Consider the following 18976-nt stretch of genomic DNA (forward strand, 5'->3'; position numbering starts at 1 on the left):
TGGTGCAAGCACATTCTTTTACTAATTGTGGTTATAGCAAATGCTAAAGATTAAGTTTGTCCTTTTAGTTTGTTTAGTCATTCAACTTCAATCATCAGGCACTGTAGTAGAGGCTATGAATAGTGGGGTGAATAAAACAGGCATACTCTCTGTCATCATCAGACAGAGGAGACAGACGCTAAACAAAAACGCACAGAAATAAAGATGATTATACATTATAAGTGCTATGAAATAGAAGTACAGGCCCTATGTGTGAGTTTAATAAGGGTACCTTTCTCAAAAAAGTCATTTAATTTGAGACTGGAAAGATTAGCCAAAAGTGACAGGAATAAAATATTTAGAGGTAAATAATAGGAAGTCTGAGAAACACTTGAAAACATGTCAGTGGGGTGAATTGTGGGAGATTTAAATAAAATAAAATTGGCTATGAACTAAACAAACGTTAATGCTGGGTGAAGAGTACATGGAGTTCGTTATATAATTAACTCTCTCATACATGTTCGAATTTTGGGGGGAAAAAAGTTTAACAGAATAATAAAGAATGGTGAGGAAGAGTATTCCTGGCAAAAGGAATGAACCATGACACTGAGATAAGAAAGCAATTGGTGAGTTGTTGAGGCCTGAGTGATCAGACAGTTCTAATGTGGTTCCCAGGTTAGCAGTACTGGGAAACTTGTTAGAAACGCAAATCTCAGGCCCCAGTCTGGACCTTCTAAATCAGAGACTTGGAGGATGTGGCCCAAGAGTTTGTGTTTTAACAAACTCTGCAAGTGATTCTGACACAATCTCAAGTTTTGAGAACTACTGAGTTAGGTCAAACACTAATGGATTAGTGAAACAGGAAACTGGTTTGAGATGAGACTAGAAAAGTCTGGAAGCCAGATGATACAAAATATCAGATGCTATGTTAAGAATTTTGGGTTTTATCTAAGTACAGTGGGAGAGTTACTAAGGAATTTGAAGAAAGGGAGTTTCACGATCAGCTTTACATTTTTAAAAATTATCCTGCTTGCTATTTGAAGAAATCTTTTAGCTGAGTGAAGAACAGAGCAGGAAGGCCTGTTAGGAAACTAATACAATATAGTTCAGAGTAGAGATGATGGTGGCCTTGATTAGTAGCCTCCAAATGTCACTATTTAAAAATTTGAGCAATACAGATATATTGTGTTTACTTATATATAAATTACATAATATTTACCATGTCAATAAGTATTTTTAAAGATCTGGTTTTAGTTCCCTTTCTTTTAATAATTGGTTTTAATAGCTGGAAAATATAGCTCATAAAAATATTATATTAGATATTCATGAAAAAAGTGCATTAGTTTCTACATTTACTAAATTCTGTTTTTCACTCTCATCAACCAATTATAAAAGATTGAAATATGGCTAGTAAATGTCCATGTTTCCTGAAAAACAGTCTATTCTTAGGAATAATTCAGAAGATGTTGGACTTTAATTTTTTAAAAAATTAGTTCAAAACCATTGGAATTCTCGGTTTTAAAGATACTTTCATTGCTTTCAGCAGCAAAATCATATAGCAATGGTAATATTTTCAATAATCTATTTCTTAGGGCACAGATTTCTTTCAAACAGAAGTAAGTCTCGCGCTTCCTTGAAGGCAGAGATCAAGTAAATTTACTTCCTTAAAAAGAAATCTGTTAAAAGGGTTCCTACATAACCCAACAATTCCACTCCTAGGTATATGAAAATGTATGTCCATACAAAAGCATGTGTAAAAACTTTATAGCAGCATTTTTTTTTTTTTTAACATGGGCAGGCACTGGGAATCGAACCTGGGTCCTCGGGCATGGCAGGCGAGAACTCTACCTGCTGAGCCACCATGGCCCGCCCAGCATTATAGCATTATTCATTCTTACCAAAAGGTAAAAACAACACAAATATCCATCAAGTGACAAACAGATAAAATGCTGTAGATTAATACAACAGAATATTATCCAGCCATAAAAACGCACAAAGCATTGATACACATGCTACAACATGAATGAACATTTTAAATCTCATTCTAACTGAAAGAAGCCAGACACAAAAGACCACATTATATGATTTCATTCATCTGAAATTTCAGAACAGGGAAATTTATGAGAGGATCACATGGTAAAGACCTGTGGGATAACCTCTGGCAACAACCATTTCAGGTGACTGCAACCGAAATGGTAGATTACAACCCATTGAGAGATCCAAAGCTAGAGGACCTAGCTAAGCCAGCCTGGATTGCTGACTCACAGAAACTAAGTAAACAAATGTTGTTTTAAGCCATTAAGTTTTCAGGTAATTTGTTACACATCAATGTAATTAATGAATATAGTCACTACACTATTTTCCATGTGTTATTTCAATCATTTATATCCCGCCACAGAAGGCACAAATGTTTTTAATATTGCAGGACTATTTATCTTTCACTATCATGTATGAAATTCAGAATGTTACAGTAGATCAAGGACTCTAAAATATTATAATTGTTTCTTCCTACTATCAGCTAAAATCTCAACGCAGAAAACACACTCTGAACAAGGTTTCTTATTAACAATAGTGAATGTAAATTCATACTCAAAAAGTTGTCTTAAGCATTTAGGTTTTTTTGTTTTTTTTTTTTTTTTTTGGCCATCATCTTGTCAGATCTGATTTGGTCATCAGTTTAATTTTGCAATACACCTGACAAATGCAACCTGAAAACAAAAGATCATTTTCTTGCCCTTCATTTGAGCACCTGTTATCTTTTATTTCATTTATTTATTTATTTATTTTATTTATTTATTTTATTTATTTATTTTTTGCATGGGCAGGCACCGGGAATCAAACCTGGGTCTCCAGTATGGCAGGCAAGAATTCTGCCACTGAGCCACCATTGCATCGCCCAGCACCTGTTATCTTAATTATCTTTAATTTACAATTTCTTTGCAGGAATCTTTTCAACTCATTTGTCATTTTGTGAATGTTGGTTTAGTTAAAATTAGACAACTGAATTTCTAAAGCCAATGAACTATACACGTAAAAACTACAACGCACTCCAAGACATTGAAAACAAACAAGTGCAAGAATCACATTCATATCACCTCATTCTTTTCTTAGGAAATTTGCAGATCAACTGGTTAGTAGCTTGAAACTGACCACAGTACACTACAGAAATTGGCAAATGCTACCAGAAGACCATGGGACAAATGAGTAATTTTATGGCTCCCTCCCCTACTCCATCCTCAACACTCACAAACTGTAAATAAATGTCAGACTCTAATTATTAGATTTGCTTTTTTCACTGTGGTATGCACTAGCAATTCTGAAACTACATCTGTGCACTCAATGCTTGAGTAAATAAACAGGATAAGAGACCTGATTCCTACCTATTAGAGAAAGGAATACAACATGGGAAGGGAGAAGACTAGAATTTATGCTGTAATGCTGGGATGAGAATTGGAGATATCAGTTATTACGCATGGTTTTTAATATACTGTGTGTGTGTGCGTGCATAAGACTCACATTTATGTATTTTCTAACTCTGTCCACTGAGAGAGGGCTTAGAAGCAATGAGGGTATACCTAATGCCCAGATTCTGGTTTCTAAACTCCATTCTCCATTAAAAGGAAAAGGACTCCCTGGAGAAAAATCTGATTCCAGGTTGAGGCAGGAATCAACATGGCATACCTTTTTTCACCACAAAAGAATCAGTTTTCAAAGAATAATGAAAACATAATAAAAGGATAAATGTGCCAGTTTGAAGGGGCTCTCAGTCAAGTCTAAGACCATCCAAGTGTCAAAATGATGATAGTAATGGAATATAACAAATTGATTACAATAGGTATCCATGAGTCTACACTGATGTAAATAAATGGGGGAATAGTAAAAGCTTTCTTACAGAAAAAATTTCAACTAGCCAATATAGAAGGAACAATGGTGTTAGAAGATCATCAATGGATGCTAAAACTATTGGGCGAAAGTCTGATGAGGAAGAGGATATTTACATGATCACAAAATTATCTCCCTGCAAATTACTTATTAATTCCAAGTGGAAAATTTAAATTTTATATCAGCAAAATATGACAGACACTATTCTGACAAAGTTACCAAAGTTAGTATCACTAACAATGAGGAAATATAAATTCTGTATTATTCCTCCCTAAAACATACAGCCTAACTCTCATGATGAAACATCAAACCACCAAAATTAGATATTATACAAAATAACTGGCTTATACTCTTCAAAAAATGTCAAGGTTAAGAAAGTGAAAGAAAGACTTTCAAATTGTTCCAGATTAAAGTAAATTAAAAATTTTAAAATAAATGTAATGCACAATCATGGATTGGATTCTAGACGAGGAAGAAAAGAGCTATAAAGGATAAGCAAAGTATAAAGCATAAGGATAAAATATGAATATGGAATATGGATTAGGTAAGATTATATATGGTTTAAATTTCCTGAATTTAGTGACTATAATATGGTTATATAAAAGATTGTCGTTGTTCTTAGGACATAATAGGCCACAGTGTCTTCAACTTATACTTACATTCAAATGGTTCAAGAAAAATGCATATATGGGGTGCCAGGGGGAATAAAAGAGCAAATGAGGCAAAATGTAAACAATGCTGAAAGTGATAAAGAATACCTGAAAACTGACTGAACTATTTTCAATTTGAATTTGATATAAAATTAAAATTTATCAAAAATTCAGGAGCCTTCAGGTTGAAAGGACAATAGACAACAGAAACTACATAAAGAAATAAAAGAAAAAGGTAAAAACATATGTAAACATAATGCCAGTACTACTGCAATTTTGGTTTTCTAACTCCACTTTTTACTTTCTACAGGATCTAAAAGGCAAATGCCTTTTACTTAATGAGAATTAAGGGGTCTGGAGCTCATACCGTATAAAATATAATCTAGGATTAAAAAGGCAGGGGATGGGGCGGGCCATGGTAGCTCAGCAGGCAGAATTCTCGCCTGCCATCCCATAGACCCGGTTCAATTTCTGATGCCTGCCCATGCAAAAAAAAAACCATTTAAAAAAGCAGCAACAAAAACACTTAGGAATAAACTTAAGAACTGTTACAAACTCATTTGAAGAAAGCTATTAAAAACATTCCTGAAAAACAAAAGAGCAGACTTGAAGAATTGGAAAGACATCCTTCATCCCCTGCTCTCTGTTAAGAGGTAACAATATTATTATGATGTTGGTCCTACCTAAATTAATTTATAAATTAAATGCAATCTCAATAAAAATACCAACAATTCTTTTCTGGAGCTGGAAAACTTGAATGGAAAAATTGTGCAAGAAAGTCCAGGAAAACATTGAAAATAAGTGCTTTGAGAAGGGAATAACTCTATCAAAGATTAAAACACACAAAGTCTCTATAATTTAAAACAATGTGGTAATTGCATGTGATTAGGCAGGCCAGTGGAAGAGAACAGAGTGTACAAACACAGATCCAACTACCTACAGAAATCTTTTACTTGATGAAAGTGGTATCTCAAATTACTGGAGTAAAAATGGATATTCTAATACATGGGCTAAACAAATGGATAAAAATCTATTTAGAAAGAGAGAAATTTAAATCCATTCCTTATCTTATACCCCAATAATAAATTCCAAATGGCTAGATGATCTAAATCTAAGAAAATGAATCTACACAAACAAGTTATTAGAATATAACACAAGTGAACTCTCTATAACCACAGTATCACGAAAAAATGCTTTTTATATATTATTCTGTCTCAAACTTGGGCATACATGAGAATTATCTGGAGTGCCTGTGAAAAGACTTATTTCCGGTCAACACCCCCAGAGTTTTTGATTCAGCAGGTTTGGGGTGGGACCCAAGAATGTGAATTTCAAACAAGTCCCCAAATGCTGCTGCTGCTGATGGTCCAGACATATTGCAGACTAAACAAAAATAAAGAACTTCTGCATGGTAAAAGCTCTATAAGCATAATCAAAGTATAAATGACAAATTGGGAGAAAATACTTTCTAATACATCACAGTAAAGAACTAGGATAAAAGGCCAAACATCTTAAAAACTAATGGGCCAAAGAAATAATATACAACTCACACACAAAAAAGATATAAGGATGCTTAATTTCACTTAAAGTAAGATATGCAAATTAAAACTGCATTACAATGCCATTTTTATCCATCACATTGGCAAAAATTAGAAAGCCTGATTATCTGGGGAAGAAGGTCCACTTCTCACATACTGCTGGTGGGTATGCAAAATGGTAGAACCCCGCAAAAGGGAATTTGGCAATATCTAGCAAAACTACAGGTGCATTTATCCCTTTAACCCAGCAATCCCTCTTCTAGAAATTTACTCTGAAGGCAGTGCCCCAAACATCAGGAACAGGAAAATATAAATGAATAAGATTATTCATTGCAGTACAATTCACAAAATATTAGAAACTCCCTAAATACCCAAATAAAGGAATTTGGCTAAGTAAAATATGGTATGTACACACAATGAAGTACCATGCAATTGTTATATAAAAAAAAAGAGACTGTAGACATTCTCTATGAACTGCTATGGAATGATTTTCAAGATACGTTAAGTAAAAAAGTGGGCTAACTTTTCAGGAAAAAAACAATGGAAATAAGATAACATATACATGCTTATTTCTGCAAAAGAAACACAAAGCATAAACCAGATTGGGGAGGAGAGGAAGAAATGGAATGGAAAGAATAAGAGAGAGAGTAAAATTTATTTAACTATATCTTTTTGTATAATTTCGATTTTGGAGAAACCTGTTAATGGTATAATATTCAAAAAATAAAGTTAAACCAACAAGGATAAGGAAAAATCCAAAACAAACAAACAAAAACAGACGTAATTCAAATGAATAACATGACTACATTGAAAGGAAGAGAGAAAGGGGTGGGAGGGAAAACAAACTAATGAAAGTAACACCTCAACATGGGAGGAAGAACAATTAATGCAAGTAACATATGAACACAGAATATTGATAATTTACTCTTCAGTCTAGGGGACAAAAAGGAACTACAAAAAAATCTCAAGCTCTCTTCCTAGTACGTTTCTTTCTCATAATGATGTGGCTATAGCAATTCTGAGATTGTTTTATGTATAATATTGGATTTAGCAAGTAATGAGTTAATATTGTTGAGTGCCTGGATTCTCAGTGTGGTAGAAGGAGGATACAAATACAAATTGGAGAAGACAAAAAAAAGAAACCTGTAGAGTTGAATTAGGTCTCGGTATTTAAAATATGCTTCTTAGCACCATCCAATGAATGGGCCTTGGAGTAATAAGCACCAGTAACAATGTATACACCCAGGGCCAGATTTTCATTTCTTTTAAAAATACCATTCTCCACTAATGAGGAATCAGGACTCCTCAGAGAAACAATCAATTCCAGAGTTGGAACAGGGCATCTTAATGAAAAGGCCAACACCAAGGTTGAGTTAAAGGCATAAGATGAATTAAGAACATCCTGTAGTGTAGGAAAGAAAATAATTACTCCAAAAATCAACAACAACAATATCCTTTTAAGTTGGGGTATATATCAGGAAGCAGTCTGAAGGTGTTCCCAACTGACCAAATTTGGGACATCGTACACATTAAATTAAGTAAGAACAGTAATAGACTGTAACCCACTGACTAACAAGAATTCACACTGATGGCTCTCAGGAAGGCAGATAGTTGTAGATGGATAGACAGACAGACAGACACAGACACTTCCATATAAATATTTTTTAAATGCATACATAAATAAAGGAAAAGGACAGTTCTCACTTTTATAGAATGCCAAGTGACAAATGTAGAAGAAGCGTGGAGTTAAAAAGAGAAACTCAGAATTTTATAACTATCATAGTAATCTCATCCAACCTTGATGACTATCTTGCACTTTGAGCAGTTTCCATGCATGATTTTCTAACAGCATGCATTGGTCATTTAGAAAATATTTTTGGTTCACTGAGTTATTAAGATCTTCCAAATGTTAACACATTTCACTAAACACTGTAAAAAAAAATCACAATCTTAACCACCCATTTAATTAGAAAAGTCTGTAACCACTAGGAAGCATCAAGCTGATAAAGGACATACACATTTTCCAAAATTCTACTTTTTTGCTTGAAACCTGACTTTTATCATTGGCAACAAATACTCTCAAACATCTTCCTTGAAGTGACAGACTCACTTCTTTTATTTTTAAGAATACTTCTAAGAACCCAACACCCAAGTCTGAATAACCAAGTTTTATCTTAGCCACTTCTCAAAGCAAAAATGGTATTTCATGAAAAAACAGCTAGTTCAGCTCAACAGCTCGTTCAGCTCACAATGTAATCACACAAGGGGCTTTACCTTAAAATAACTGCTGAACTTCATCTGTTAGCAGAAGTGTTTTAGTGGTATTACCCATTTCATTGTACAGAATATTAAAAAAGATGTGTTTCCAAGCATCCAAACTTCAATAAAATCAAAACACTTCACTGCTTTATCATCTTAAACGAAACTGCTTTCTTTCTTTTTTTTTTTTTAAGATACAAGCAAGTGGTCAAGATGAATACTATAACTGCTAATACAGTACGGTGCCACCACCTTGATTCACATTAAGAAAGACACAAGCAAGTTTTCCTACTGTTGCTTTGTTACAAGCAGTGCAAATGTGACATGGTAGGAAAAGAGGAAATGATGCCGTAGTATGATTACAAAAATAGTTTCAATTTTGCAGGGACCCCCAAGGGTTCATAGACCACACTTCAAGAAATGCTGTACAATGGCATCTTTTACATTCCAGATGAATGTTCTAAATGTTAGATTATACATTAAGTCATTCAATACTTTAAAAATGCTTTCCAAAAGGAAACAAGATAAGCACATTACATATAGTTTTTTTAAATTTCAGTTTTCCTAATTTTGAACAGTGTAAAATTTGTTTTTATAAACTACAAATTATCTAACAAAGACCAAATTAATAATTCTTAAAAATTTGTGTTTTTCATATTCTAAAGCAAAATATTTAAAAATATTATTTAACTAAAAACATTTTTCACTTAAGAGTTTTAACATTTGTTTCAGTCTTTATTCAATTACTTAAAAAAATTAATGTTATCAAATGTGTGTTCTCATGCAGCTGTATCACTCATGGTGTCATATGATACATTTTTTTTTCAAGTATGTTGTACAATACCTTCTCCTTGGAGAGGTTTTCCAAATGTGAAGTTAGACCATTTATTTCTTTGTCCTTCTCTGCCAACTGAAACTATGAATAAAAAAAAGAAATTTTCATTAATTTTTTTCATTATCTACTCTCTCCTCAGGCTTTAAGATCCAGTTTACACCATCTGACCACAACAATTCCTATTGTCAAATTCAAGTGTGTTCTTTAGTTTTTATTCTTTTGACTCCTCCACATTGTTTGCCATTACTTACTGCTTCCCTAACTCTTAGGACTCGTCCCCTGGTTAATGTGAAATTGTACCACCACTTCAATCCTCTCATGACCTTTTTTATGTCCTCTTCTTCCTCCCAATTACAAATATAGGCATTCTCTGAAGTTTCTTCTTTGGCTTCTCTACATTCTCTCTGAAAACTCAAAACTTTCTTTCATGCCTTCAACTACCATTATCACATGAATAAATCACAAAAATTAACCCCTGCCTCTCTTTCTTTCTCATGTTCCAATTTTGCCTTTTTAATTGATAGACCATGTTTTTATTGCTGTCTTTCATGCTTTATAAGGGGAATACATACCAAACCTACTTTCATTAACTGATATCATCAATCTCAAAAAGCCCACAGTGATAGAAGCTTAGAAGTTATATTAGAATACTCTTCCTTATTCTTCTTCTCCACTCCCCAACACTTTTTAGTCTCTAAGCCATTCACTCATTCTACAACCATCCACAGAACACTTTTCACAGCACAAGCATTATGGAGACAAATACAAATGAAACTTTTTTTCATTGGTTCTTTTTTTTTTTTTTAAACCACCAGTGGTGCTAGTTTTTTTTTTTTTTTAATTAACGGAATAAAGAAATTAGCCCAACATTTAGAAATCATACCATTCTACATATGCAATCAGTAATTCTTAACATCATCACATAGATGCATGATCATCGTTTCTTAGTACATTTGCATCGGTTTAGAAGAACTAGCAACACAACCGAAAAAGATATAGAATGTTAATATAGAGAAAAAAATAAAAGTAATAATAGTAAATAACAAAACAAAACAAAACAAAAACCTATAGCACGGATGTAGCTTCATTCAGTGTTTTAACATGATTACTTTACAATTAGGTATTATTGTGCTGTGCATTTTTGAGTTTTTGTATCTAGTCCTATTGCACAGTCTGTATCCCTTCAGCTCCAATTACCCATTATCTTACCCTGTTTCTAACTCCTGCTGGACGCTGTTACCAATGACATATTCCAAGTTTATTCTCGAATGTCGATTCACATCATTGGGACCATACAGTATTTGCCTTTTAGTTTTTGCTAGACTCACTCAGCATAATGTTCTCTAGGTCCATCCATGTTATTACATGCTTCATAAGTTTATTCTGTCTTAAAGCTGCATAATATTCCATCGTATGTATATACCACAGTTTGTTTAGCCACTCGTCTGTTGATGGACATTTTGGCTGTTTCCATCTCTTTGCAATTGTAAATAAACATTGGTGTGCAAATGTCCGTTTGAGTTTTTGCCCTTAATTCCTTTGAGTAGATTCCCAGCAATGGTATTGCTGGGTCGTATGGCAATTCTATATTCAGCTTTTTGAGGAACCGCCAAACTGCCTTCCACAGTGGTTGCACCATTTGACATTCCCACCAACAGTGGATAAGTGTGCCTCTTTCTCCGCATCCTCTCCAGCACTTGTCATTTTCTGTTTTGTTGATAATGGCCATTCTGGTAGGTGTGAGATGATATCTCATTGTGGTTTTGATTTGCATTTCTCTAATGGCCAGGGACACTGAGCATCTCTTCATGTGCTTTTTGGCCATTTGTATTTCCTCTTCTGAGAGGTGTCTGTTCAAGTCTTTTTCCCATTTTGTACTTGGGTTGGCTGTCTTTTTGTTGTTGAGTTGAACAATCTCTTTATAAATTCTGGATACTAGACCTTTATCTGATATGTCGTTTCCAAATATTGTCTCCCATTGTGTAGGCTGTCTTTCTACTTTCTTGATGAAGTTCTTTGATGCACAAAAGTGTTTAATTTTTGAGGAGTTTCCATTTATTTATTTCCTTCTTCAGGGCTCTTGCTTTAGGTGTAAGGTCCATAAAACCGCCTCCAATTGTAAGATTCATAAGATATCTCCCTACATTTTCCTCTAACTGTTTTATGGTCTTAGACCTAATGTTTAGATCTTTGATCCATTTTGAGTTAACTTTTGTATAGGGTGTGAGATATGGGTCTTCTTTCATTCTTTTGCATATGGATATCCAGTTCTCTAGGCACCATTTATTGAAGAGACTGTTCTGTCCCAGGTGAGTTGGCTTGACTGCCTTATCAAAGATCAAATGTCCATAGATGAGAGGGTCTATATCTGAGCACTCTATTCGATTCCATTGGTCAATATATCTATCTTTATGCCAATACCATGCTGTTTTGACCACTGTGGCTTCATAATATGCCTTAAAGTCAGGCAGCGCAAGACCTCCAGCTTTGTTTTTTTCCTCAAGATGTTTTTAGCAATTCGGGGCACCCTGCCCTTCCAGATAAATTTGCTTATTGGTTTTTCTATTTCTGAAAATAAGTTGTTGGGATTTTGATTGGTATTGCATTGACTATGTAAATCAATTTAGGTAGGATTGACATCTTAACTATATTTAGTCTTCCAATCCATGAACACGGTATGCCCTTCCATCTATTTAGGTCTTCTGTGATATCTTTTAACAGTTTTTTGTAGTTTTCTTTATATAGGTTTTTTGTCTCTTTAGTTAAATTTATTCCTAGGTATTTCATTCTTTTAGTTGCAATTGTAAATGGGATTCGTTTCTTGATTTCCTCCTCAGCTTGTTCATTGCTTGTGTATAGAAATGCTACAGATTTTTGAATGTTGATCTTGTAACCTGCTACTTTGCTGTACTCATTTATTAGCTCTAGTAGTTTTGTTGTGGATTTTTCCAGGTTTTCGACGTATAGTATCATATCGTCTACAAACAGTGATAGTTTTACTTCTTCCTTTCCAATTTTGATGCCTTGTATTTTTTTTTCTTGTCTAATTGCTCTGGCTAGAACCTCCAACACAATGTTGAATAATAGTGGTGATAATGGACATCCTTGTCTTGTTCCTGATCTTAGGGGGAAAGTTTTCAATTTTTCCCCATTGAGGATGATATTAGCTGTGGGTTTTTCATATATTTCCTCTATCATTTTAAGAAAGTTCCCTTGTATTCCTATCTTTTGAAGTGTTTTCAACAGGAAAGGATGTTGAATCTTGTCAAATGCCTTCTCTGCATCAATTGAGATGATCATGTGATTTTTCTGCTTTGATTTGTTGATATGGTGTATTACATTAATTGATTTTCTTATGTTGAACCATCCTTGCATACCTGAGATGAATCCTACTTGGTCATGATGTATAATTCTTTTAATGTGTTGTTGGATACGATTTGCTAGAATTTTATTGAGGATTTTTGCATCTATATTCATTAGAGAGATTGGCCTGTAGTTTTCTTTTTTTGTAATATCTTTGCCTGGTTTTGGTATGAGGGTGATGTTGGCTTCATAGAATGAATTAGGTAGTTTTCCCTCCACTTCGATTTTTTTGAAGAGTTTCAGGACAGTTGGTACTAATTCTTTCTGGAATGTTTGAAAGAATTCACATGTGAAGCCGTCTGGTCCTGGACTTTTCTTTTTAGGAAGCTTTTGAATGACTGATTCAATTTCTTTACTTGTGATTGGTTTGTTGAGGTCATCTATGTCTTCTTGAGTCAAAGTTGGTTGTTCATGTCTTTCCAGGAACCCGTCCATTTCATCTAAATTGTTGTATTTATTAGCGTAAAGTTATTCATAGTATCCTGTTATTACCTCCTTTATTTCTGTGAGGTCAGTAGTTATGTCTCCTCTTCCATTTCTGATCTTATTTATTTGCATCCTCTCTCTTCTTCTTTTTGTCAGTTTTGCTAAGGGCGATTCAATCTTATTGATTTTCTCATAGAACCAACTTCGGGTCTTATTGATTTTCTCTATTGTTTTCATGTTTTCAATTTCATTTATTTCTGCTCTAATCTTTGTTATTTCTTTCCTTTTGCTTGCTTTGGGATTAGTTTGCTGTTCTTTCTCCAGTTCTTCCAAGTGGACAGTTAATTCCTGCATTTTTGCCTTTTCTTCTTTTCTGATATAGGCATTTAGGGCAATAAATTTCCCTCTTAGCACTGCCTTTGCTGTGCCCCATAAGTTTTGATATGTTCTGTTTTCATTTTCATTCGCTTCGAGGTATTTGCTAATTTCTCTTGCAATTTCTTCTTTGACCCACTCGTTGTTTAAGAGTGTGTTGTTGAGCCTCCACGTATTTGTGAATTTTCTGGCACTCCGCCTATTATTGATTTCCAACTTCATTCCTTTATGATCCGAGAAAGTGTTGTGTATGATTTCAATCTTTTTAAATTTGTTAAGACTTGCTTTGTGACCCAGCATATGGTCTATCTTTGAGAATGATCCATGAGCACTTGAGAAAAAGGTGTATCCTGCTGTTGTGGGATGTAATGTCCTATAAGTGGCTGTTAAGTCTAGCTCATTAATAGTAATATTCAGATTCTCTATTTCTTTATTGATCCTCTGCCTAGATGTTCTGTCTATTGATGAGAGTGGAGAATTGAAGTCTCCAACTATTATGGTATATGAGTCTATTTCCCTTTTCAGTGTTTGCAGTGTATTCCTCACGTATTTTGGGGCATTCTGGTTCGGTGCGTAAATATTTATGATTGTTATAACTTTTTTTTAATTGTTCCTTTTATTAGTATATAGTGTCCATCTTTGTCTCTTTTAACTGTTTTACATTTGAAGTCTAATTTGTTGGATATTAGTATAGCTACTCCTGCTCTTTTCTGGTTGTTATTTGCATGAAATATCTTTTCCCAACCTTTCACTTTCAACCTATGTTTATCTTTGGGTCTAAGATGTGTTTCCTGTAGACAGCATATAGAAGGATCCTGTTTTTTAATCCATTCTGCCAATCTATGTCTTTTGATTGGGGAATTCAGTCCATTAACATTTAGTGTTATTACTGTTTGGATAATATTTTCCTCTACCATTTTGCCTTTTGTATTATATATATCATATCTGATTTTCCTTCTTTCTACACTCTTCTCCATACCTCTCTCTTCTGTCTTTTTGTATCTGTCCCTAGTGCTCCCTTTAGTATTTCTTGCAGAGCTGGTCTCTTGGTCACAAATTCTCTCAGTGACTTTATGTCTGAAAATGTTTTAATTTCTCCCTCATTTTTGAAGGACAATTTTGCTGGATATAGAAGTCTTGGTTGGCAGTTTTTCTGTTTTAGTAATTTAAATATATCATCCCACTGTCTTCTAGCTTCCATCGTTTCTGCTGAGAAATCTACACATAGTCTTATTGGGTTTCCCTTGTATGTGCTGGATTGTTTTTCTCTTGCTGCTTTCAAGATCCTCTCTTTCTCTTTGACCTCTGACATTCTAACTAGTAAGTGTCTTGGAGAACGCCTATTTGGGTCTATTCTCTTTGGGGTGCGCTGCACTTCTTGGATCTGTAAATTTAGGTCTTTCATAAGAGTTGGGAAATTTTCAGTGATAATTTCTTCCATTAGTTTTTCTCCTCCTTTTCCCTTCTCTTCTCCTTATGGGACACCCACCACACGTATATTTGTGCGGTTCATATTGTCCTTGAGTTCCCTGATACCCTGTTCAAATTTTTCCATTCTTTTCCCGATAGTTTCTGTTTCTTTTTGGAATTCAGATGTTCCATCCTCCAAATCACTAATTCTATCTTCTGTCTCTTTAAATCTATCATTGTAGATATCCATTGTTTTTTCCATCTTTTCTACTTTATCCTTCACTTCCATAAGTTCTGTGATTTGTTTTTTCAGTTTTTCTATTTCTTCTTTTTGTTCAGCCCATGTCTTCTTAATGTCCTCCCTCAACTTATCGATTTCATTTTTGAAGATGTTTTCCATTTCTGTTCGTATATTCAGCATTAGTTGTCTCAGCTCCTGTATCTCATTTGAACTATTAGTTTGTTCCTTTGACTGGGCCATATTCTCAATCTTCTGAGCATGGACCGTTATCTTCTGCTGGCGTCTGGGCATTTAGTCAAATTTCCCTGGGTGTCGGATCCAACAAGGTTGTAATTTTTTCTGTGAAATCTCTGGGTTCTGTTTTTCTTATCCTGCCCAGTAGGTGGCGCTCATGGCACACGTTTGTCTCCCGTGTTTGGAAGGGATCCCCCCAGTCACCGTTCTCCGCGGCCTGGGGATTTCCGATCCAATTCTCTCAGTTGGTTCGGGGGCCGTGCGTGGTGGGGGTGTCAGCCACCACGGCTTGAGGGGACCCTGTGGCTCCTTTATTAATTCCCCTATTGGTGTTTGGTTGGACCCAGTCCCTGCCACTGTCGGAAATTCCCTCCTCTCCCTGGAGGGGTGTCGGTCGCCGGCCACAGTGGCCCGGGGAATTCGCCACCGGACCAGGAAGCCACCCGCGGGGGAGGGGCGTCGGTCGCTGGCCGCCGCAGCCTGGGGAATTTGCCACCGGACCAGGAAGCCGCCCGCGGGGGAGGAACACTGGTCGCCGGCCACCGCGGCTTGGGTAGCCCTCTGATCCGAGACTCGTAGCCGGTCCAGGAAGCCGCCCGCAAGAGAGGGGCGCCGGCCGCTGCAGCTTGGGAAACTTGCCTCTCCGAGACTCTCAGCTGGCCCAGGAAGGAGGGAGGGAGGTGCTCCGGCCGCCAGCTGCCGCTGCTCGGGGAATCGCGCACCACTCGGGGATCTCACCGCAGCAGAGTCTCGCAATCAGTATAGCCAGTCCAGACTGGGGTACGCTGTTTGTCCATTCCCTTCCGTGGCCCCAGGAGCTGTTCTGCACTGTTTCTGTTCACCTAGTAGTTGCTCTGGAGGAGGAACTAAGACGCACGTACCTTACTAAGCCGCCATCTTGGCCCCCCTGTTCATTGGTTCTTTGCTAAAGATGTCTTTCAAAGTTTTTCTCTATAAACTACATCCTATACAATGATAAGTGATGAGGGAAAGGATGCAACAGGAAGTGGCCTTTATTAATAATTCATTCTCAGAATATTTCTAACAGATTTCCTCACCTTCAAGCACTTTCTTCCCATAAATCCTCTTCAATGCTACCCAAATTATTTTCCAAAACCACACTTTAATTATGTCCATCTTCCAGAAACTTCTTAACAGCAACTAGTACCAAATTCCACTTTAGGCCCTCCAAAATCTGGCTTTGGCTATCTTTCAGGTCTAATCTACTCAATCACAAACATTAAAGTTCTATTATTCAATAGACTGCTCACAGATCCCAGACAATACTCTTCACACTTCCAACCTCCAACATGGATTAAAACTTTTCCAACTATTTAGAGCACTTCTTCAATTCCTAACTCTACTTCTCCTTCCTCCTGTCTGATCATTCAAATGTCTAGTCTCTCCATAATGTCTTCCTCCTACTTAAATTGGAAACAGTCCTAAAATACTTGAACATACCTTCATGTGGTACTTCATTATGTTTTGCCATGCCTAGAAGGTGTTTATAAAAAACAATGTAGACTTCCAAGAAGATAGCCAAATAGAGTGCCTCAAGATTAGCGCTGCTGCACAGAAAAGTTAGAGAAGGGACAGGAGGGTGACTGAGATGGCAATTCAGGAGTGCAGCTGACCTGGGAGAGCCTTCTGCATCACACTGGGCAGCCCTAGTTGCAGAGGCTGAGGAACTGAGAGGCAGAAAGCTGGAGACTGGCACGGAGTCTGCAGGAGTGCACAAACAGGAACTGAGAACTAAGAAGTAAGCCAATCTGCATTCCTTGGGCACACTACCCTCAACAGCGCAGCCACGTAACCAGTGACTCACCCCACACCCCACTCACCCGCTCCCATTCCCCATGCTCCCGGCGCCCCCACCCCACCAGACCCCAGAACATGTACCTGCCTCACAACTCCACCCCAAGGGCAGCCCATTCCACCTCTCTTGCACCCCTCCCTGTTGCCTGCAGGCTGTGGTCAGCGCATAAATGTTGCAGACACTACCTCCATACCCAGACTGCACCTTCCCCCCTACCCATAGTGTCGCACAGCCTCACCCTACACCTCACCCAGAGCTCTGCGCATCAGTTTATGGCACTCCTATGCCCACACATGTGCACGGGCACCAATCACATCATTCAGCTCTGGGAACCACACTTTATAGCAGTTCTAGAACTGCGCATGCGACACAGCCCTCAGCCACACTTCTCAACTCTGAGAAAGTGCTGATGTGCCCAACCAGGTCACATCTACTGCCAATCCATGAAGGCATAACACCAACCTGCTGCCACAGCTGTACGCATGCACACAAGGGGCCTTCTGCTTTAGACCAGCGCACACCAGGGTTATGCCCCCGAGCCTCCCCACCTACATTCTCCCTCACCGCTGGGCACCCACATTCTCAGGCATCCACAAAACATCCCCAACCTGCACCTATACCTGCCCTGAAACAAATCACCGTACTGAGTGCCCCACCCACATCCTGCTCCCTGTTCAAACATCCTACAAACACAAGGCCTGAGACTAGTGAAAGAAATCAACTCTCAACGAAAATCCATCAAGATATTTACATGCCATGAAGAGAGCAGAAGATCTCTAAGCATATCACAATGCAGACAGAGATAGTCCTGCCTAAAGACCAAAGTAAAACACCAGAGGAGACACAGATGTTGGAACAACTAATCAAAGATGTTCATACAACTCTACGTAATAAAATAAGTGGGACAGCAAATGACATAATGGAGGTCAAGAAGACAGTAGAAGAGCATAACAAAGAATTTGAAAGAATAAATAGAAAAATAGCAGATATCAGAAATTAAAGACTGTTGACCAAAAAAAAAAACCAGAGGTACACAATACCGGATTTGAAGAGACAGAAGAAAGAATAAGCGATATAGAGTACAGAATAACTGACTTCAAAGACTTAAACAAACTGTGGTATATACATACGATGGAATATTATGCAGCTCTAAGACAGAATAAACTTATGAAGTATGTAACAACGTGGATGGACCTTGAGAACATTATGATGGGTGAGACTAGCCAAAAACTAAAGGACAAATACTGTATGGTCTCACTGATATGAACTGACATTAGTGAATAAATTTGGAATATGTCGTTGGTAAGAGACCATCAGGAGATAGAAATAGGGTAAGATAGTGGGTAATTGGAGCTGAAGGGATACAGACTGTGCGACAGGACTGGATACAAAAACTCAGAAATGGACAGCACAATACTACCTAACTGTAATGTAATTATGTTAAAACACTGAATGAAGCCGCATGTGAGAATGATAGAGGTAGGAGGGCTGGGGACATAAATGAAATCAGAAAGAAAGATAGATGGTAAAGACAGAGATGGTATAATCTAGGAATGTCTAGAGTGTATAATAATAGTGAAATGTACAATGTACAAATTTTAAAAATGTTTTTGCATGAGGAAGAACAAAGGAATGTCATTATTGCAGGATGCTGAAAATAGATGATAATTAATACTTTAAAATGTCACCTTATGTGTGAGACTAAAGCAAAAAATGTTTATTTGTTACAAAATTTATATTTTGACATATTAATATATTTTAATATTAATATTAATATATTTTAATATTAATTTAAATTAATATTAGCATTTCCTAATATAACTCATGTAGATAGTTTGATTGAATGTCATAAGTACTTGGAACCTCAGGTAGCACTTGAGATTTTGTTGGTTTGTCCACAGTGATGCCCCGATGAATCCCAGAACGATTTGATCAGTGACTGGAAAAGTATTTGCAAGCCCCCTTCGG

At 36.6% G+C, this 18976-nt stretch overlaps 1 protein-coding gene across 3 annotated transcripts in view; it reads right to left on the reverse strand.

Moving 5' to 3' along the window:
* TAX1BP1 (Tax1 binding protein 1) overlaps positions 1–18976 on the reverse strand; it is a 120455-nt gene that overhangs the window by 25121 nt on the left and 76358 nt on the right. For all 3 annotated transcript variants that reach the window (XM_077120979.1, XM_077120969.1, XM_077120988.1), the window contains exon 14: positions 9153–9224. In XM_077120979.1, the coding sequence (XP_076977094.1) occupies positions 9153–9224 (72 nt within the window). The remainder of the gene's footprint in view (positions 1–9152; positions 9225–18976) is intronic.

Source organism: Tamandua tetradactyla, chromosome 1 (assembly GCF_023851605.1).
Source record: "Tamandua tetradactyla isolate mTamTet1 chromosome 1, mTamTet1.pri, whole genome shotgun sequence".
Taxonomy (NCBI): Eukaryota; Metazoa; Chordata; class Mammalia; order Pilosa; family Myrmecophagidae; genus Tamandua; species Tamandua tetradactyla.